Genomic DNA, 23,810 nt, shown 5'->3' with positions numbered 1-23,810 from the left:
CTCTTCACGCTGTTGAAACCAAAGCGTTCAGAATCATTGGAATCTCCTGCGATGAAACTAACTCCGGGGGCCTTTCACTCACTCACCGCAGGCAGGTTGGTGGTCTTTCTGTCTTCTACCGACTCCTCTCCGGCCTTGCTCCCCCAGCTCTCTCTGTGCTCTGTCCCCCCAATATTCCTTCAGGTCGCAAAAGATCTGCAAGGAACCCTCTTATGGTTAAACTGCCAAAATCTAGGCTCTCTGCTAACCTTCACTCCTTCATTCCTCTTTTCTCCCACCTCTGGAACAAACTCCCCCACTCCCCTTAATCCCACTCCACCCACCAGGTCTTTAAAACAGCTGTTCACCACCATCTCTTATCTTCCCCCATCCAAAACCTTGATCTTTTCTACCCCCGCTAATTCACCCCAGATACACTTTTTTGAAATACCACTTTCTTTCCTGGAGGTCCTTGCAGTGTTCATATGTTTTATACCTCTCGCACCTCCCCCCAAGCCCTCCCCCTCCCACATTTCTCCCGATGTCCCTGCTCTCAAATGTTGTGTTTGTGTCCTTCCTCCTCTCTCCCCGTCTTGTCTACCGCTCCCCTTATTTTGTGTTTTATGTGTCGGTTTGACTTTTTGTGTGATTAATGTTGGCTCTCTCACGAGCCGCGATCTTGTATACAAAAAAAAAAAAAAGGCTTCAAGAAGAAATCTTTCATGAGATTGAACACATCGATTGCTTTTGTGGTTGTCAGCGGTTCACAAAACAAGAATTCTTCCATCACTTCTTTCTCCTTCACGTACTGCACAAATACCAACAACTGACCACAAAAACGGACTTTAGTTGACTCACCTAACTGAAGACTCACTTGGACAGGACTGGCTTTGATGTCTGCGATCACCTGCTGCAAGATATCTCTGCTCATGTCACCAATCCTGGAACGGATAATGTCATTTGACAAGGGTACCTGTTGAACTTTATTTTGTGTCTCAGGCCCCAACAATACTTTTTGTAGTCCCCAACACTATTTTGGGGCAGCGTGTGTCGTACCCCCAGCTTGGAGGTGTTGTACCCCCAGGGGGTACAGGTACTCCTGGTTAAGAACCGATGTTGTAAAGTGTAATGCTAATTGTAATTCTAAACGGTAATTCTAAAGTTTAATTCTAAAGGGTAATTCTAAAGGGTAATTCTGAAGGGTAATTCCAAAGAGTAATTCCAATGGGTAATCCCAAAGGGTAATCCTAAAGGGTAATTCTCAACGGTAATTCCAAAGGTTAATGCTAAAAGGTAATTTTAAACGGTAATTCCAAAGGTTAATGCTAAAAGGTAATTCTAAACGGTAATTCTAAAGGTTAATGCTAAAAGGTAATTCTAAACGGTAATTCCAAAGGTTAATGCAAAAAGGTAATTTTAAATGGTAATTCCAAAGGTTAATGCTGAAAGGTAATTTTAAACGGTAATTCCAAAGGTTAATGCTAAAAGGTAATTTTAAATGGTAATTCCAAAGGTTAATGCTAAAAGGTAATTCTAAACGGTAATTCTAAAGGTTAATGCTAAAAGGTAATTCTAAACGGTAATTCTAAAGGTTAATGCTAAAAGGTCATTCTAAACGGTAATACCAAAGGGTAATTCCAATGGGTAATTCTAAACGGTAATTCCAAAGGTTAATGCTAAAAGGTAATTCTAAACGGTAATTCCAAAGGTTAATGCTAAAAGGTAATTCTAAACGGTAATACCAAAGGGTAATGCTAAAAGGTAATTCTAAACGGTAATTCCAAAGGTTAATGCAAAAAGGTAATTTTAAATGGTAATTCCAAAGGTTAATGCTGAAAGGTAATTTTAAACGGTAATTCCAAAGGTTAATGCTAAAACGTAATTTTAAATGGTAATTCCAAAGGTTAATGCTAAAAGGTAATTCTAAACGGTAATTCTAAAGGTTAATGCTAAAAGGTAATTCTAAACGGTAATTCTAAAGGTTAATGCTAAAAGGTCATTCTAAACGGTAATACCAAAGGGTAATTCCAATGGGTAATTCTAAACGGTAATTCCAAAGGTTAATGCTAAAAGGTAATTCTAAACGGTAATTCCAAAGGTTAATGCTAAAAGGTAATTTTAAATGGTAATTCCAAAGGTTAATGCTGAAAGGTAATTCTAAAGGTTAATGCTAAAAGGTAATTCTAAACGGTAATACCAAAGGGTAATTCCAATGGGTAATTCTAAACGGTAATTCCAAAGGTTAATGCTAAAAGGTAATTCTAAACGGTAATTCCAAAGGTTAATGCTAAAAGGTAATTTTAAATGGTAATTCCAAAGGTTAATGCTAAAAGGTAATTCTAAACGGTAATTCCAAAGGTTAATGCTAAAAGGTAATTTTAAATGGTAATTCCAAAGGTTAATGCTGAAAGGTAATTCTAAACGGTAATTCTAAAGGTTAATGCTAAAAGGTAATTCTAAACGGTAATTCCAAAGGTTAATGCTAAAAGGTAATTCTAAACGGTAATTCCAAAGGTTAATGCTAAAAGGTAATTTTAAACGGTAATTCTAAAGGTTAATGCTAAAAGGTAATTCTAAATGGTAATTCCAAAGGTTTTTTTTTTTTTTTTTGTATACAAGATCGAGGCTCGTGAAAGAGCGAACATTAATCACACAAAAAGACAAACCGACACATAAAACATATAACATAGGGAGCGGTAGACAAGATGGGGAGAGAGGGGGAAGGACACAAACACAACATTTGAGAGCAGGGACCGAGAGACATGGAGACATCGAGAGATCTGAGAGAGGGCGAGGGCTTTGGGGGTGGGGGGGGGGCGTGGGAAGGGGGCAGTGGGAGAGGTATAAAACATATGGACACTGCCAGGACTTCCAGGAAAGAAGTTGGAATTTCAAACAAGGTGGATCTGGGGTGAATTAGCGGGGGTAGAAAAGATCAAGGTTTTGGATGGGGGAAGATAAGAGATGGTGGTGAACAGCTGTTTTAAAGACCTGGAGGGAGGAGTGGGATTGAAGGGAGTGAGGGAGTTTGTTCCAGAGGCGGGAGAAAAGAGGAATGAAAGAGTGAAGGTGAGCGGAGAGCCGAGATTTCGGCAGTTTAACCATCAGAGGGTTGCTGGCAGATCTTGTGCGACCTGTAGGAATATTTGGGGGACAGAGCACAGAGAGAGCTGGGGGTGCAAGGCCGGAGAGGAGTCGGTAGAAGACAGAAAGACCACCTACCTGCCTGCGGTGAGTGAGTGAAAGGCCCTCAGAGATAGCTTCATCGCGGGAGATTCCAATAATTCTGAAAGCTTTGGTTTCAACAGCGTGAAGCCGAGCTAGGTGTGAGGCAGGAGCACCGGCCCATAGGGGAGAACAGTATTCCATTGAGCTGCGGATGAAAGCCTTGTATGTGGTGAGGAGCTCAGGTGTGCCGAGGAAGGACTTCGCACGACGGAGGATGCCCAGTCGGCGACTGGCTTTGGAGGCCAGCTTGGAAATGTGGTTTTCCCAAGAAAGATCATGGCAGATAGTGAGACCCAAAATCTTGAGCGACAGAACTTCTTGGAGAGGATTGTTGAGAAAGTAGATGGGAGGGTTGTCCAGTCGATCTTTTCGGAGAGACATAGTAAGAGTGTGAGATTTGTCAGGATTGAAAGACATGTTCCACTTGTTTGACCAGTCTGTGATTTTGTCCAGGTCTTCAGAGAGTGAGGAGGCAGCAGACTGCCGATCTGAGGGAAGAGGAATGGAGCGGCAGAGAGTGGAGTCATCAGCAAAGAGATAGAGAGGATTTTCGAGAGAGTCAGAGAGATCATTGATGAAGACCAGAAAAAGCACGGGGCCCAGAACACTGCCTTGGGGAACTCCAGCCTGAACAGGAAGAGGAGATGAGAGAAACCCATTCAGGGCCACACGTTGACGACGACTAGAGAGGAAGTCCGCCAGCCATGCGTGGAGATTTCCATGGATACCAAAGGAGGAGAGTTTGGTGAGCAGAGCGGGGTGCCAGACCGTGTCGAAGGCACGTGATATGTCGAGGGAGACAGCTCTAATTTCCTGTTTGGCATTGAGGACCTCCATCCATTGTTGAGACAGCAGAAGCAGCATGTCCAGAGTAGAGTGACCTGGTCTGAAACCAAATTGATGATCAGAGATCAAGCCATTGGAGAAGAGGAAAGATTTCATATCAGAAGCAATGATGGATTCCATGACTTTGCTGATAATTGGGAGAAGGCTGATTGGTCTAATTTTTTAATGCTAAAAGGTAATTCTAAACGGTAATTCCAAAGGTTGATGCTAAAAGGTAATTCTAAACGGTAATTCTAAAGGTTAATGCTAAAAGGTAATTTTAAACGGTAATTCCAAATTTTAATGCTAAAAGGTAATTCTAAATGGTAATTCCAAAGGTTAATGCTAAAAGGTAATTCTAAACGGTAATTCCAAAGGTTAATGCTAAAAGGTAATTCTAAACGGTAATTCTAAAGGTTAATGCTAAAAGGTAATTCTAAACGGTAATTCCAAAGGTTAATGCTAAAAGGTAATTTTAAACGGTAATTCCAAAGGTTAATGCTAAAAGTTAATTTTAAACGGTAATTCCAAAGGTTAATGCTAAAAGGTAATTCTAAACGGTAATTCCAAAGGTTAATGCTAAAAGGTAATTTTAAACGCTAATTCCAAAGGTTAATGCTAAAAGGTAATTTTAAACGGTAATTCCAAAGGTTAATGCTAAAAGGTAATTCTAAACGGTAATTCCAAAGGTTAATGCTAAAAGTTAATTTTAAACGGTAATTCCAAAGGTTAATGCTAAAAGGTAATTTTAAACGGTAATTCCAATGGTTAATGCTAACCCTGGTGTTGGGCTAGCGGCTAGGGTGCCGGCTTAGGATTCCTAGGGTCCTGGGTTTGAATCCCGGTCGATCGCTGAATTAACGCCAGGGGGGTTGACTCAGCCTGTCATCCTTCCGAGGTCGGCTGATTGAGTACCGGCTCACTGGTAATTCCCTGTTTGTCGTTAAAGGCGGCAAAAAGGGTTGGCGTCAGGAAGGGCATCCGGCCGTAAAACATTGCTTCAAAAAGGGGACCCGAAAAACAACAACAACCACGGTTCCCGAAAAAGGCCAACCCCCGCTTTGCAGGGGAAAAATGGCCTCTAAAGGTGGTTATATATATTTATAATGCTAAAAGGTAATTCTAAAAGGTAATTCTGAAGGGTAATTCCAAAGGGTAATTCCAAAGGGTAATTCTGAAGGGTAATTCCAATGGGTAATCCTCAAGGGTAATTCTCAACGGTAATTCTAAAGGTTAATGCTAAAGGGTAATTATAAAGGGTAATTCTAATTGGTAATTCGCATGGGTAATTCTAAAGGTTAATTGTAAAGAGTTATTCGTAATGGGTTATAAAGGGTAATTATAAAGGGTAATTTTGAAGGATAATTCTAAAGTGTTTTTGTCATGGCTTCAAAAGAGTGCCAAAGTGTAATTATAATGGGTAATTATTATGGGCTATAAATGGTAATTATAAAGGGTAACTAGAACGGCCACTTTATACCTGCTGGCAGTGATGACAGATTTCCTCCGCCTTCCTGCTTTCACACAACCCCTTTTGGACACAACCCCCCTTTGACACTTCATACAACACCTTTTTGACACAACCCCGCTTTGACCCAACTTCGCTTTCATCATAAATAAAGCCACACTGAAAAGTCACATGGCTGGAGAAGATAATATGTGGAGTTTCTTCTACTTCACGTAATAATAACTGCTACCTTCCAAACCGTACAACCAATCATACTGAAATTTAAAACGCTTGTTCCACTAAGTTTTACGTTGATCAATCTGGTAGTTCAAGATTATTTTTTTTACATATATCCCTTTAGTTATTTATGGCTGCAAAACCATGTGACCTGTTGCAAATTCTGAAAGGCCATTTTAGCACGAAGACATGTGGAGCATACTTGTGAAGTTTGTGACAAGGAAGAATCGGTTCGATTTTGGTAAAGATCCGAATCTGGATCCGGCCAGCAGAATGTTTTGAGTGATTATTCACCATTGAGTGATATGGCCGACCAGGTGGAGGTATACTCTCGACTGAGTGCCGTTGTAGTTTATACTGTGTATACAATCCAAACATAAAACATGAACTATGTTTCAATAACCACAATCGATCACTTCAATCCAGATTACCCAGAGTGGCAACATGTGGGAACCATAGCTCGGTTACACAGATTGTCTTTTACATGATCAATGGTTGGAGGAATGGATGGATGGATGGATGAGTGAATGAGGGTAAGTAGAGATGGATGGATGAGTGAATGAGGGGAAGTAGAGATGGATGGGTGAGTGAATGAGGGGAAGTAGAGATGGATGGATGAGGGAATGAGGGGAAGTAGAGATGGATGGATGAGTGAATGAGGGGAAGTAGAGATGGATGGATGAGTGAATGAGGGGAAGTAGAGATGGATGGGATGAGTCGAAGAAGGGGGAGTAGAGATGGATGGGATGAGTCGAAGAAGGGGGAGTAGAGATGGATGGGATGAGTCGAAGGAAGGGGAGTAGAGATGGATGGGATGAGTCGAAGAAGGGGAAGTAGAGATGGATGGATGAGTGAATGAGGGGGAGTAGAGATGGATGGGATGAGTCGAAGGAGGGATGGATAATCTTGAAGGAATAGTTTTGTTGGCTGCTGAATCTAGGGTAAGATGACCTGGATCAACCTTCGATGGATCAAACTATTTACGTACAACATTGAGCTTGGAAAGGACATTGACAGCAGGTCCATGGATCCCATGTTGTTTGCCATGTGGAAGAACAACAAGATCATGAAAGGGATCCGTTGTGATATTTGTCTTAATTCCAAAGAATTCAGGTCTCTCAGTTCTGTTGATTGTGGTTTTAGTGTCATTTTGTTACATTTGCCTTGTCCTGGCATCTTTCCTCCTTTCATTATCAAATGACATGCTTTGCAGATCCACATTTTTCCATCTGCAGAACTTCCAGACAAGTGTAATATTTCATTTGAAAGATCTACAGGAGCTTTATTAAAGCTGTTTTTTTGGAAAGCAAAACAGAAACTCCATACATGAGGTGGTGACATGAGCAACATGCGTGTAGTTTGCATCAGCTCACACTTTCATGAGATAATATGAAATTACCTTGTCAAATTCAGGAATAAACGATTAATTTGAAAGTTATTTTTAAATGCACGGTTTAGGAAGGTGCGGTACCTGTGTTACTTCTCTCAAAATTAAATATGAAATTCATCAGTTTGATGTTTTTCCAAGAACATGTCACAGTGTCTGGCGCTCGTCGGTGAGCACATCCTCACATTTTGGAGAGGAAACGGACCGGGCAAGTGTGAACACACAAACGGACACACAGACACCGGATCAGTGTTATGTTATTAGACAGATGGTCCAAATATAGCTGATTCACCTGTTGGGTCAAATCAGGTCTGCGTAATTCACCTGTTGGGAATAATCAGGTCTGAGTGATTCACCTGTGAGATGTCATCAGATCAGAATGATTCACCTGCTCGGGATCATCAGATCAGAATGATTTACCTGCTCGGTATCGTCAGATCAGCATGATTCACCTGATAGGTATTATCAAATCAGAATGATTCACATTCGAGGTATCATCAGGTCAGAATGATTCACCTGATAGGTATTATCAAATCAGAATGATTCACCTGCTTGGTATCGTCAGATCAGAATGATTCACCTGCTTAGTATCATCAGATCAGAATGATTCACCTGCTCGGGATCATCAGATCAGAATGATTTACCTGCTCGGTATCGTCAGATCAGAATGATTCACCTGATAGGTATTATCAAATCAGAATGATTCACCTGCTCGGTATCATCAGATCAGAATGATTCACCTGCTCGGGATCATCAGATCAGAATGATTTACCTGCTCGGTATCGTCAGATCAGAATGATTCACCTGATAGGTATTATCAAATCAGAATGATTCACCTGCTCGGTATCATCAGGTCAGAATGATTCACCTGATAGGTATTATCAAATCAGAATGATTCACCTGCGAGGTATCATCAAATCAGAATGATTCACCTGATAGGTATTATCAAATCAGAATGATTCACCTGCGAGGTATCATCAGGTCAGAATGATTCACCTGATAGGTATTATCAAATCAGAATGATTCACCTGCTTGGTATCATCAGGTCAGAATGATTCACCTGTTGGGTATCATCACGTCCAAGCTGCTTCCATGTTTCACCTAAAGACTTCACCAACATGTTTTTTGGTATAAAAACTCCTGAGGTCCATGATATGATGAGGATGAACTTTGGTGTTTTTCGTTGTGGTGTCGCCACTGATCTTGTTCCTTTCATTTGTGGGTATTTTATGTTTTTACAACACCTGGTGGAAGGTCTTTATTCTTCTTGTGTTTTCTTTAAGTCTTGACCCAGTCACGTGACCAGCCTTCAGTACACCTGGCTTTATAACATCCAATGGGCCCGCATTCGTCCCAGCAATGATTATCTGACCCTCTGGATTCACAAAACACACAAAATCAACAATAATGATGTTTAAAAACTACAACATTATTATTATTATCAAAATGAGGACAACTACAAAAGCCAATAATCCCCAAATATAAAAACAAATAATCAAAACAACAACAACAACAGGCATTTTAAGGCCATTTTCCTTGCAAGAGCGGGGGTTAGCCTTGCGGTCCCCATGACAATCTTCTCCATTTTGCCCTATTTTCTGCATCTCCCCTTGTTAACCCCCTTGCCCGCATTTCTTCTTCCACCATCTTTAGCCAAGTCTTTCTCGGTCTTCCCCGTCCTCTACTTCCTTCTACATTCATTTCCATCACTCTTCTACACCAGTCGCTTTCATCCTTCCTCAACACATGACCAAACCATCTCAACCTGTTCCTCTTCACAGCATCCATCACAGGCTCTATTCCCATCTTCTTTCGCAATTCATCATTTGTCTTCCGCTCTCTCAACGATACTCCACACATCCACCGAACCATTCGCATTTCCACCCTTTCCAGCCTTCGTTGCTGCTCTACGTTCATTACCCATGTCTCGCTCCCATAAATCATAACACTTCTCACACATGCAGCATTCACCTTTCCCTTTAGCTTCAACGGCACTCCCCTCCTCGTCAGCATGCCAGTCAGTTCCCGAAACTTCTTCCATGCACATCTCACTCAAGCAACCGTTGCCAAGTCTGATCCACCTTCTCCATTCAGCACATCTCCTAGGTAACAAAAATGTTTTCACACCTTCCAGCTTCACGCCGTCTCCAAGATCCAACTCAACATTTCCTTCATCTGCAGCTCCCTCTTTGCACACCGAACACTTGATTGTAGCTGCCACACTGGTTAATGACCCTCTCAAACTACTACATTTTTGATGAACCCACTCAGCACACATTGTACATTGAATGGAATTCACTCCGACACCCTTCCTGCACAAAGCACATGGCCACTTCCCAGTTCTTTCCACCTGACCACATGCTTTACCACTTGCCATCACCTTCGATTTTCCGATATTCACCTTCAGACCTTTTGTCTCCATACATTACTTCCACTTGTTCATCTTCTCCTTCAGTCCATCCATACTTTCTGCAATCAACACCAGATCATCTGCATACAACAACTCCCACAGTACACCCTCCTTTACGTTCAGATCCAGCACCTCCATCACAGCTACAAATACTAGTGGACTTAGTACCGACCCCTGATGCACTCCCACCTTCACCTCAAACTCACCACTGTTCCCGTCCTTCGTCCTTACAGCTGTGCGCGCTCTTTTATACATTGCCGTCCGTGGCGAATCTGCATATGGCGATCCGCAAGTTTCACGTTTAGAAAGTAGAAACCATCCCGGCATGTCCTCATTCACTTGAACTCGATATCTTTTTTTTCATTCCAAACAACATAACTCCAATCACAAATTAAATAGCATTAATATAAAAAATAAACTTTTAACAACATTCATGACATAAACAAATGTATAAATCCTGATGTGAAGTTCCATACCGGTGGGTGAATACAATTACGAATTCAAAATCGTAATTGTTTTCACTCAATTCCAATCATCAATTGATACTTTAACAAGATACTGTTTTAAATGACGGTTGTGTTTGGATATTATCAAACCCGCACATTGCCGTCATCTGTCCACTTCCACATTCGCGGCAGGTTCATAATTCTCATCAAAATCTAAGCAGTATTTGAAGAATTTCAAAAAAAGCCACATCACTTCATATCGGTAAATATTTTTCCATCGTGTTTGGAAAAACTGGAAAATTGGAAAATTGGAAAAACAATACAGCCTATTTTACTCCATGGGGTCCCAGGATTACCCACCCAAAATATCGTTGCGATCGGTTCAGCCGTTTTTGCGGGACCTGGGAACAGACGGACAGATGGATATTTGGTGAATTATAGCAAGATTATCAAAATCCTTGAAAACTACAAAAGCCAAATAATCCCCAAATATAAAAACAAATAATCACTGAGAGTAAATAATTTAATGTCATTACCGGATGTACGACAGATATATTTTGCTGTTAAATTTGATGTTACCAAACTAACAATCCTGGATCTGGACCAAAACCAGCTTCCGTCTCTTCCTAGTGGAGTGTTTGATAAACTAACACAACTCACACGTCTGGATCTGGACTATAACCAGCTGAAGTCTCTTCCTAGTGGAGTGTTTGATAAACTAACACAACTCACACGTCTGGATCTGGACCGAAACCAGCTGAAGTCTCTTCCTAGTGGAGTGTTTGATAAACTAACACAACTCACACATCTGGAACTGGACCAAAACCAGCTTCCGTCTCTTCCTAGTGGAGTGTTTGATAAACTAACACAACTCACACGTCTGGATCTGGACAACAACCAGCTGAAGTCTTTACCCAGTGGAGTGTTTGATAAACTTACCAGACTAACACATCTATATCTGTACAACAACAAGCTGAAGTCTCTGCCTGTCCCTTCTCTTGTCAAAATCTGTACGAGCTCCATTGCTCTGATCAAGAGTTAACTTATTCCCAAACAGCTCCGACAAAGTGAAATGGAATCCCATTATTCCAGAGGGATTATGCACATTATGTACAAGTTGCTTAAAATATAAACATTAATGGAAAGCAATGTATGCAAAGTGTGCATTAAAGGAAATGGTAACCCCCCTGTTGTATTCATGGTTAAAAATAAACGGTTGATATGGAATTTCTTTATTTTAATTTTCTACAATTCCTCTCAAAATAAACTCACAAAATCAACAACAATGATATTTGACAAACTACAACATTATTATTATTATCAAAATCAGAACAACTACAAAAGCCAAATAATCCCCAAATAAACAAATAATTACTGAGAGTAAATAACTAAATGTCATTACCGGATGTACTTCAGATATCATTTGTAGTTTAATTTTGAAGTTACCAAACTAACAATCCTGGATCTGCACATCAACCAGCTCCAGTCTGTTCCTGAATCCATTCGATAACAAACTCATTTAAAATTAGAACGGCACTCAGTAGAGAGCATACCTCTGCCAGGTGAACAGTTCACGTTTTGTATCCTAGAGAAGACCAGAAAATCACAATACAGAATCACATTGAATCAAAATCAATCACCAGCATCACCATAGCAATGAACAACACAATACAACACAACACAACAACAATGAACAACATCTCTCTGACCCTCTTGAAAATCCTCTCCACCTCTTTGCTGATGACTCCACTCTCTGCCGCTCCATTCCTCATCCTTCAGATCGGCAATCTGCAGCCTCCTCACTCTCTGCAGACCTGGACAAAATCACAGACTGGTCAAACAAGTGGAACATGTCTTTCAATCCTGACAAATCTCACTCTCTTACTATGTCTCTCCGAAAAGACCGACTGGAAAATCCTCCCATCGACTTTCTCAACAATCCTCTCCAAGAAGTTCTGTCGCTCAAGATTTTGGGTCTCACTATCTGCCATGATCTTTCCTGGGAAAACCACATTTCCAAGCTAGCCTCGAAAGCCAGTCGCCGACTGGGCATCCTCCGTCGTGCGAAGTCCTTCCTTGGCACACCTGAGCTCCTCACCACATACAAGGCTTTCATCCACAGCTCAATGGAATACTGTTCCCCCCTCTGGGCCGGTGCTCCTGCCTCACACCTAGCTCCTCTTCACGCTGTTGAAACCAAAGCGTTCAGAATCATTGGAATCTCCTGCGATGAAACTAACTCCGGGGGCCTTTCACTCACTCACCGCAGGCAGGTTGGTGGTCTTTCTGTCTTCTACCGACTCCTCTCCGGCCTTGCTCCCCCAGCTCTCTCTGTGCTCTGTCCCCCTGATATTCCTGCAGGTCGCACAAGATCTACCAGCAACCCTCTTATGGTTAAACTGCCAAAATCTAGGCTCTCTGCTAACCTTCACTCCTTCATTCCTCTTTTCTCCCACCTCTGGAACAAACTCCCCCACTCCCCTTAATCCCACTCCACCCACCAGGTCTTTAAAACAGCTGTTCACCACCATCTCTTATCTTCCCCCATCCAAAACCTTGATCTTTCCTACCCCCGCTAATTCACCCCAGATACACTTTTTTGAAATACCACTTTCTTTCCTGGAGGTCCTTGCAGTGTTCATATGTTTTATACCTCTCCCACCTCCCCCCAAGCCCTCCCCCTCCCACATTTCTCCCGATGTCCCTGCTCTCAAATGTTGTGTTTGTTTCCTTCCTCCTCTCTCCCCATCTTGTCTACCGCTCCCCTTATTTTGTGTTTTATGTGTCGGTTTGACTTTTTGTGTGATTAATGTTGGCTCTCTCACGAGCCTCGATCTTGTATACAAAAAAAAAAAAAAGGCTTCAAGAAGAAATCTTTCATGAGATTGAACACATCGATTGCTTTTGTGGTTGTCAGCGGTTCACAAAACAAGAATTCTTCCATCACTTCTTTCTCCTTCACGTACTGCACAAATACCAACAACTGACCACAAAAACGGACTTTAGTTGACTCACCTAACTGAAGACTCACTTGGACAGGACTGGCTTTGATGTCTGCGATCACCTGCTGCAAGATATCTCTACTCATGTCACCAATCCTGGAACGGATAATGTCATTTGACAAGGGTACCTGTTGAACTTTATTTTGTGTCTCAGGCCCCAACAATACTTTTTGTAGTCCCCAACACTATTTTGGGGCAGCGTGTGTCGTACCCCCAGCTTGGAGGTGTTGTACCCCCAGGGGGTACAGGTACTCCTGGTTAAGAACCGATGTTGTAAAGTGTAATGCTAATTGTAATTCTAAACGGTAATTCTAAAGTTTAATTCTAAAGGGTAATTCTAAAGGGTAATTCTGAAGGGTAATTCCAAAGAGTAATTCCAATGGGTAATTCCAAAGGGTAATCCTAAAGGGTAATTCTCAACGGTAATTCCAAAGGTTAATGCTAAAAGGTAATTTTAAACGGTAATTCCAAAGGTTAATGCTAAAAGGTAATTCTAAACGGTAATTCTAAAGGTTAATGCTAAAAGGTAATTCTAAACGGTAATACCAAAGGTTAATGCTAAAAGGTAATTTTAAATGGTAATTCCAAAGGTTAATGCTAAAAGGTAATTCTAAACGGTAATTCCAAAGGTTAATGCTAAAAGGTAATTTTAAATGGTAATTCCAAAGGTTAATGCTGAAAGGTAATTCTAAACGGTAATTCTAAAGGTTAATGCTAAAAGGTAATTCTAAACGGTAATTCCAAAGGGTAATTCCAATGGGTAATTCTAAACGGTAATTCCAAAGGTTAATGCTAAAAGGTAATTCTAAACGGTAATTCCAAAGGTTAATGCTAAAAGGTAATTTTAAATGGTAATTCCAAAGGTTAATGCTAAAAGGTAATTCTAAACGGTAATTCCAAAGGTTAATGCGAAAAGGTAATTCTAAATGGTAATTCCAAAGGTTAATGCTAAAAGGTAATTCTAAACGGTAATTCCAAAGGTTAATGCTAAAAGGTAATTTTAAACGGTAATTCTAAAGGTTAATGCTAAAAGGTAATTCTAAATGGTAATTCCAAAGGTTAATGCTAAAAGGTAATTCTAAACGGTAATTCCAAAGGTTAATGCTAAAAGGTAATTCTAAACGGTAATTCTAAAGGTTAATGCTAAAAGGTAATTTTAAACGGTAATTCCAAAGATTAATGCTAAAAGGTAATTCTAAATGGTAATTCCAAAGGTTAATGCTAAAAGGTAATTCTAAACGGTAATTCCAAAGGTTAATGCTAAAAGGTAATTCTAAACGGTAATTCTAAAGGTTAATGCTAAAAGGTAATTTTAAACGGTAATTCCAAAGGTTAATGCTAAAAGGTAATTTTAAACGGTAATTCCAAAGGTTAATGCTAAAAGGTAATTCTAAACGGTAATTCCAAAGGTTAATGCTAAAAGGTAATTCTAAACGGTAATTCTAAAGGTTAATGCAAAAAGGTAATTCTAAACGGTAATTCCAAAGGTTAATGCTAAAAGGTAATTTTAAACGGTAATTCCAAAGGTTAATGCTAAAAGGTAATTCTAAACGGTAATTCCAAAGGTTAATGCTAAAAGGTAATTTTAAACGGTAATTCCAAAGGTTAATGCTAAAAGGTAATTTTAAATGGTAATTCCAATGGTTAATGCTAAAAGGTAATTTTAAATGGTAATTCCAATGGTTAATGCTAACCCTGGTGTTGGGCTAGCGGCTAGGGTGCCGGCTTAGGATTCCTAGGATCCTGGGTTCGAATCCCGGTCGATCGCTGAATTAACGTCAGGGGGGTTGACTCAGCCAGTCATCCTTCCGAGGTCGGCTAATTGAGTACCGGCTCACTGGTAATTCCCTGTTTGTCGTTAAAGGCGGCAAAAAGGGTTGGCGTCAGGAAGGGCATCTGGCCGTAAAACATTGCTTCAAAAAGGGGACCGAAAAACAACAACAACCACGGTTCCCGAAAAAGGCCAACCCCCGCTTTGCGGGGAAAAATGGCCTCTAAAGGTGGTTATATATATTTATAATGCTAAAAGGTAATTCTAAACGGTAATTCCAAAGGTTAAGGGTAATTCCAAAGGTTAATGCTAAAAGGTAATTCCAAAGGGTAATTCCAAAGGGTAATTCCAAAGGGTAATTCCAAAGGTTAATGCTAAAAGGTAATTCCAAAGGGTAATTCCAAAGGGTAATTCCAAAGGGTAATTCCAAAGGGTAATTCAAATGGGTAATCCTCAAGGGTAATTCTCAACGGTAATTCTAAAGGTTAATGCTAAAGGGTAATTACAAAGGGTAATTCTAATTGGTAATTCCAATGGGTAATCCTCAAGGGTAATTCTCAACGGTAATTCTAAAGGTTAATGCTAAAGGGTAATTGTAAAGAGTTATTCTAATGGGTTATAAAGGGTAATTATAAAGGGTAATTTTGAAGGATAATTCTAAAGTGTTTTTGTCATGGCTTAAAAAGAGTGCCAAAGGGTAATTATAATGGGTAATTATTATGGGCTATAAATGGTAATTATAACGGGTAACTAGAACGGCCACTTTATACCTGCTGGCAGTGATGACAGATTTCCTCCGCCTTCCTGCTTTCACACAACCCCTTTTGGACACAACCCCCCTTTGACACTTCATACAACACCTTTTTGACACAACCCCGCTTTGACCCAACCCCGCTTTCATCATAAATAAAGCCACACTGAAAAGTCACATGGCTGGAGAAGATAATATGTGGAGTTTCTTCTACTTCACGTAATAATAACTGCTACCTTCCAAACCGTACAACCAATCCTACTGAAATTTAAAACGCTTGTTCCACTAAGTTTAACGTTGATCAAGCTGGTAGTTCAAGATTATTTTTTTACATATATCCCTTTAGTTATTTATGGCTGCAAAACCATGTGACCTGTTGCAAATTCTGAAAGGCCATTTTAGCACGAAGACATGTGGAGCATACTTGTGAAGTTTGTGACAAGGAAGAATCGGTTCGATTTTGGTAAAGATCCGAATCTGGATCCGGCCAGCAGAATGTTTTGAGTGATTATTCACCATTGAGTGATATGGCCGACCAGGTGGAGGTATACTCTCGACTGAGTGCCGTTGTAGTTTATACTGTGTATACAATCCAAACATAAAACATGAACTATGTTTCAATAACCACAATCGATCACTTCAATCCAGATTACCCAGAGTGGCAACATGTGGGAACCATAGCTCGGTTACACAGATTGTCTTTTACATGATCAATGGTTGGAGGAATGGATGGATGGATGGATGAGTGAATGAGGGTAAGTAGAGATGGATGGATGAGTGAATGAGGGGAAGTAGAGATGGATGGATGAGTGAATGAGGGGAAGTAGAGATGGATGGATGAGGGAATGAGGGGAAGTAGAGATGGATGGATGAGTGAATGAGGGGAAGTAGAGATGGATGGATGAGTGAATGAGGGGAAGTAGAGATGGATGGGATGAGTCGAAGAAGGGGGAGTAGAGATGGATGGGATGAGTCGAAGAAGGGGGAGTAGAGATGGATGGGATGAGTCGAAGGAAGGGGAGTAGAGATGGATGGGATGAGTCGAAGAAGGGGAAGTAGAGATGGATGGATGAGTGAATGAGGGGGAGTAGAGATGGATGGGATGAGTCGAAGGAGGGATGGATAATCTTGAAGGAATAGTTTTGTTGGCTGCTGAATCTAGGGTAAGATGACCTGGATCAACCTTCGATGGATCAAACTATTTACGTACAACATTGAGCTTGGAAAGGACATTGACAGCAGGTCCATGGATCCCATGTTGTTTGCCATGTGGAAGAACAACAAGATCATGAAAGGGATCCGTTGTGATATTTGTCTTAATTCCAAAGAATTCAGGTCTCTCAGTTCTGTTGATTGTGGTTTTAGTGTCATTTTGTTACATTTGCCTTGTCCTGGCATCTTTCCACCTTTCATTATCAAATGACATGCTTTGCAGATCCACATTTTTCCATCTGCAGAACTTCCAGACAAGTGTAATATTTCATCTGAAAGATCTACAGGAGCTTTATTAAAGCTGTTTTTTTGGAAAGCAAAACAGAAACTCCATACATGAGGTGGTGACATGAGCAACATGCGTGTAGTTTGCATCAGCTCACACTTTCATGAGATAATATGAAATTACCTTGTCAAATTCAGGAATAAACGATTAATTTGAAAGTTATTTTTAAATGCACGGTTTAGGAAGGTGCGGTACCTGTGTTACTTCTCTCAAAATTAAATATGAAATTCATCAGTTTGATGTTTTTCCAAGAACATGTCACAGTGTCTGGCGCTCGTCGGTGAGCACATCCTCACATTTTGGAGAGGAAACGGACCGGGCAAGTGTGAACACACAAACGGACACACAGACACCGGATCAGTGTTATGTTATTAGACAGATGGTCCAAATATAGCTGATTCACCTGTTGGGTCAAATCAGGTCTGAGTGATTCACCTGTGAGATGTCATCAAATCAGAATGATTCACCTGCTCGGTATCATCAGATCAGAATGATTCACCTGCTCGGGATCATCAGATCAGAATGATTTACCTGCTCGGTATCGTCAGATCAGCATGATTCACCTGATAGGTATTATCAAATCAGAATGATTCACATTCGAGGTATCATCAGGTCAGAATGATTCACCTGATAGGTATTATCAAATCAGAATGATTCACCTGCTTGGTATCGTCAGATCAGAATGATTCACCTGCTTAGTATCATCAGATCAGAATGATTCACCTGCTCGGGATCATCAGATCAGAATGATTTACCTGCTCGGTATCGTCAGATCAGAATGATTCACCTGATAGGTATTATCAAATCAGAATGATTCACCTGCTCGGTATCATCAGATCAGAATGATTCACCTGCTCGGGATCATCAGATCAGAATGATTTACCTGCTCGGTATCGTCAGATCAGAATGATTCACCTGATAGGTATTATCAAATCAGAATGATTCACCTGCTCGGTATCATCAGGTCAGAATGATTCACCTGATAGGTATTATCAAATCAGAATGATTCACCTGCGAGGTATCATCAAATCAGAATGATTCACCTGATAGGTATTATCAAATCAGAATGATTCACCTGCGAGGTATCATCAGGTCAGAATGATTCACCTGATAGGTATTATCAAATCAGAATGATTCACCTGCTTGGTATCATCAGGTCAGAATGATTCACCTGTTGGGTATCATCACATCCAAGCTGCTTCCATGTTTCACCTAAAGACTTCACCAACATGTTTTTTGGTATAAAAACTCCTGAGGTCCATGATATGATGAGGATGAACTTTGGTGTTTTTCGTTGTGGTGTCGCCACTGATCTTGTTCCTTTCATTTGTGGGTATTTTATGTTTTTACAACACCTGGTGGAAGGTCTTTATTCTTCTTGTGTTTTCTTTAAGTCTTGACCCAGTCACGTGACCAGCCTTCAGTACACCTGGCTTTATAACATCCAATGGGCCCGCATTCGTCCCAGCAATGATTATCTGACCCTCTGGATTCACAAAACACACAAAATCAACAATAATGATGTTTAAAAACTACAACATTATTATTATTATCAAAATGAGGACAACTACAAAAGCCAATAATCCCCAAATATAAAAACAAATAATCAAAACAACAACAACAACAGGCATTTTAAAGGCCATTTTCCCTGCTAGAGCGGGCTTAGCCTTGTGGTCCCCATGACAATCTTCTCCATTTTGCCCTATTTTCTGCATCTCTCCTTGTTAACCCCCTTGCCCACATTTCTTCTTCCACCATCTTTAGCCAAGTCTTTTTCGGTCTTCCCCGTCCTCTGCTTCCTTCTACATTCATTTCCATCACTCTTCTCAACCAGTCACTTTCATCCTTCCTCAACACATGACCAAACCATCTCAACCTGTTCCTCTTCACAGCATCAATCATAGGCTCTATTCCCATCATCTTTCGCAATTCATCATTTGTCTTCCTCTCTCTCAACGATACTCCACACATCCACCGAACCATTCGCATTTCCACCCTTTCCAACCTTCGTTGCTGCTCTTCGTTCATTACCCATGTCTCGCTCCCATAAATCATAACACTTCTCACACATGCAGCATACACCTTTCCCTTCAGCTTCAACGACACTCCCCTCATCATCAGCACGCCACCCAGTTCCCGAAACTTCTTCCATGCACATCTCACTCGAGCAACCTTTGCCGAGTCTGATCCACCTTCTCCATTCAGCATGTCTCCGAGGTAGCAAAATGTTTTCACACCTTCCAGCTTCACGCCGTCTCCAAGATCCAACTCAACATTTCCTCCATCTGCAGCTCCTTCTGTGCACACCTTACATTTGAATGTAGCTGCCACACTGGTTAATGACCCTCTCAGACCACTACATTTTTGATGAACCCACTCAGCGCACATTGTACATTGAATGGAGTTCACTCCGACACCCTTCCTACACACCGCACAGGGCCACTTCCCAGTTCTTTCCACCTCACCACATGCTTTACCACTTGCCATCACCTTCATCTTTCCGATATTCACCTTCAGACCTTTTGTCTCCATACATTCCTTCCACGTGTTCATCTTTTCCTTCAGTCCATCCATACTTTCCGCAATCAACACCAGATCATCTGCATACAACAACTCCCACGGTAAACCCTCCTTTACGTTCTGAGCCAGCACCTCCATCACAGCTACAAATAGTAGTGGACTTAGTACCGACCCCTGATGCATTCCCACCTTCACCTCAAACTCACCACTGTTCCCGTCCTTCGTCCTTACAGCTGTGCGCGCTCTTTTGTACATTGCCATCACAACTCTGATCAACCATTCCTCCACTCCTAACTTCCTCAATGCCCATGTCAATACTTTGCGTGGTACCCTATCGAATGCTTTCTCCAGATCAACAAACCCAAGAAACAACTTCTTCCTCTTCTCCATGTACTTCTCCTGCAACTGCCTCACAATGAAAAGCACGTCTGTCGTTCCTCTTCCTGGCATGAATCCAAACTGCATTTCGTCGATCTTCACTTTCTTCCTTATCCTCCTCTCCAACACCCTTTCCAATACCTTCATTCCATGCTCCAATAACTTTATCGCTCGGTACGAGCCACACTCCAGAGGGTCACCTTTCCCCTTGTATAGAGGGATGAGGGTACTCAGTTCCCAAGCCACTGGAATGCGGCCTTCTTTCACCACCAGATTACAGATCTCTGTCATTCTCTTCACACCCCAACTTCCTGCTGCCTTCAACATATCTCCCACAACTCCCGTCGGCCCTCCCGCTTTTCTACCCTTCATTGCTTTTATCGCTTCCTCAATTTCCTTCTCAGTTATCTTCTCTGCCGGTCCTACAACAGGGTTACTCTCTATGTTGCCATCCCATTCATTCTCTGTATTCAACAGCATTTCCATATATCTTTTCCATCTTCCTTTCATTCCATCTGGGTCGACAACGATTTGTCCCACTTCATCCTTCAAGCAACTCACCCCCATCACATCACACCTCTCTTTCGCTATCTGCTTTGCAATCCTGAATACTACTTTCTGACCCTCTTCCGAATCCAAGCGTTCTCCGAACATTTTCCTACATGCCTCCTGCGCCTTTGCTACCTCTTTCTTTGCAGCCTTCCTGGCTGCCTTATAACTTTCATGCTCTGCTGTTTCTGCTCCCGTACCCTTCGCCTTCTGCCACTCCTTGAACTTCTTCCTCTTCTCGTCAATCCTCTTTCCAACTTCATCATCCCACCACCATGTTTCCGAGTGCCTCGGTGGTCCTTTTGTCCATCCACATACCTCACCAACGGCTCCCAACAGACAGGCTTTCATTGACATCCAACCACTTTCAAGCTCAACCACATCATCCTCGACCCTACTCAGCCTCTCTTTTAATGCCTCCCTTACTGTCACCTCTTTCAACCTCCACACCTTCATTCTCGGTTGGTACTTCACCCGCCGAGCTCTCCTCGCACCTTTCACCCTTACGTTGCAGACAACCAAGTGGTGCTGTGAAACAGCCTCCTCCCCCGGGATCACCTTTGTGTCCCGGAGGTGCCCCCTATCTCGCCTATGCACCATCAGGTAGTCAACGGTTGTCGTCGACCCACCTGTCGTGTATGTAACAAGCTTATTATCCTCTTTCTGGAACTGAGTATTACAAATCAACAAATCAGCTCCATCAGCAAACTCCAAAATCCTTTCACCTTCTCCATTTCTCACACCATATCCGTAACCCCCATGAACTCCGTCAAAACCATCCATACTCCTTCCCACATGTCCATTTAGGTCTCCTCCTACCACAACAACTTCCTCATCTTTCACATTTTCCATCAGCTTCTCTATCGCACACCAGAACTTGTCCTTCTCTTCATCGCTTCGACCAACCTGCCGAGCATATCCCGAGATGACGTTCACCAAGAGCTTTCCAATCATCATTTTCACCATCATCAACCTATCACTCACTCTAGTCACACTCACCACACTGTCTACAAACTCCTCAGAAAACAGGACACCAACACCATTCACACCCTCCGGGCACCCTTGCCACACAAACTTGTATTTCTGTCCCTGCCTACCCTTCACCATTCTCACACCACTTCCCTTCCATCTCGTCTCTTGCACACAACATATGTCCACTCTTCTTCTGACCAATACTTCCACCACTTCTCCTGCTCTCCCTGTCATTGTCCCTACATTCCATGTCCCAAACCTCAGAAACCGATCTCCACTTCGGGCTGTACCCTGCCCATATGTAGTTGTAATTGTCATGGTTCCCTTTTTGAGGCAATGTTTTTATGGCCGGATGCCCTTCCTGACGCCAACCCTCTTAGTCGTCTCTTACGACACGCAGGGATACGGTGTACCTATTCTTATCCAGGGTACACACACCGGGATTTCCAAATCATTGTAAATAGTATATAAATCTGTTCTTCCTTTTGATTCGACCATCTTGTGTTTTCCATTATTGGCTTAGCATGGTACGAATTAGATCGCTCTGATCGGGTTCTATAAGAAAGGTAACAGCACGGGTCACGTGATACGCCATCCGCTCGGGCGTACGCAATCACGAGTGGTTCGTGTGAGACTCAATCCCCGCTTCCACTGCGGCGTGGGTACTCAAGGTACGTGCGAAATTGTCCTGAGACCCTTTTCCACGTCTGCCCGGAAGTGGCGACTCAGTCTCGCGGTTTCGAAGACCCAGAGAGAAAAAGGGGCTTAATCTCCCCTTTGCAACGGGAACGGGCTTTGAAGATCCGCAACAATATTATTCCATCGTGTTTGGAAAAACTGGAAAATTGGAAAAACAATGCAGCCTATTTTACTCCAGGGGGTCCCAGGATTACCCACAAAAAATATCGTTGCGATCGGTTCAGCCGTTTTTGCGGTACCTGGGAACAGACGGACAGATGGACATTTGGTGAATTATAGTAAGATTATCAAAATCCTGGACAACCACAAAAGCCAAATAATCCCCAAATATAAAAACAAATAATCACTGAGAGTAAATAATTTAATGTCATTACCGGATGTACTTCAGATATAATTTGTCGCTTAATTTTGAAGTTACCAAACTAACAATCCTTGATCTGCAGAACAACCAGCTCCAGTCTGTTCCTGATTCCATGTGAAACTTCGACAACAAACTCATTTGAAACTAGAACGGCACGCAGTAGAGAGCATACCTACGCCAGGTGAACAGTTTACGTTTTGTATCCCAGAGTAGCCCAGAAAATCACAATACAGAATCACATTGAATCAAAATCAATCACAAGCATCACCATAGCAATGAACAACACAATACCCCAGACTAGTGTTTCACACCCCGATCTACTCTTTCAAAGGTTCGGCCGAATAGTCATGAATTTTATATGAACACCAGGCTTACAGTGGTTGGAGGAAGTCATAAGAAATGTTTCAATGTTTGAAGAGCTCTTAATCAAAGTTTTGATGATATATAATCTGGGGGGCATGCACCACCTCCCCCCTCCCCACCACCCCCGCCCACCCCCATCATATATCATCACCCTGTTGTCATCGTTTCAGTTCCCCCCATTTATCAAGTGTGATAACTCGCCCCAACCAGATGTATGACGTAATATATGAACGTTCCCTAAAGGGTGTTGAAAGAAACATAACTGGCAAAGCCAAATGGAATTACATTCTACCTTTCAGAAGTGTAATTGTGGGTATAAAACACACCCAATATGTAGGATAAATATGTGAGGGACATACATACATACGGAGAGACAAACGCTGTGAACACAGAAACCAAACATCGACAACATAAAACATCGTTTGTTTAATCACCAATTTGCCAGTCCGAAAAACCTCTTTGCGAGTATCAAGAACAAGAAAAAGCACTAAAGTGTGGTTAGGAATTTTGTAGTAGTAATATATAGATTCAGTTAGATCTGTATAGGTAGATGCTCCGATGATTGGGGGTAGGAGGAACCATAGATATATATATATAGATTGGCAGTTGCCGGCCAAGCGCAAGCGGCCGAGCGAGATTTGCGTCCGCCATCTTGCCACAGGATAACTGGGCGTTGTCATCAATCTGCGCTGCTGGTAGCCAGTGGTAGGTGCCACGTCTTAATGAAGTCTGACGTCGGCCAGGCTTCAAATATCACAATGTGCTTTAGGCCTTTGCTGTAATTATATTTTGAAAGGAGTGGGAAGTCAGAAGATGTTTGGAGACTCTTGTAACGGGCTCGAGAGAGGAAAAGGAAGACGTGACTGGCACTGACATCTCTTGTTTCAGGATTCGCGATGGTACTCTATATCAGCCTGTGGATATGGCCTGTTGTTTGTTTAGCGATTTGTTGACCATTCAACAAGGATAAATGCAAAGTCATGCATA

General features: G+C 41.8%; 1 protein-coding gene across 1 annotated transcript in view; it reads left to right on the top strand.

The window, feature by feature from the left end:
- The first annotated feature begins 7,247 nt into the window (after positions 1-7,247).
- Positions 7,248-23,810, top strand: part of LOC144892177 (uncharacterized) — a 58,027-nt gene continuing 41,464 nt past the window's right edge. Inside the window, exons 1-4 of the mRNA XM_078777440.1 lie at positions 7,248-7,272; positions 8,211-8,357; positions 9,285-9,328; positions 10,510-10,947. Coding sequence (XP_078633566.1) covers positions 7,248-7,272; positions 8,211-8,357; positions 9,285-9,328; positions 10,510-10,947 — 654 coding nt within the window. The remainder of the gene's footprint in view (positions 7,273-8,210; positions 8,358-9,284; positions 9,329-10,509; positions 10,948-23,810) is intronic.

The sequence above is a fragment of the Myxine glutinosa genome, chromosome 5 (genome assembly GCF_964187855.1).
Source record: "Myxine glutinosa chromosome 5, kmMyxGlut1.1, whole genome shotgun sequence".
Lineage (NCBI taxonomy): Eukaryota > Metazoa > Chordata > Myxini > Myxiniformes > Myxinidae > Myxine > Myxine glutinosa.
This window is presented reverse-complemented; position numbering and strand designations above follow the sequence as displayed.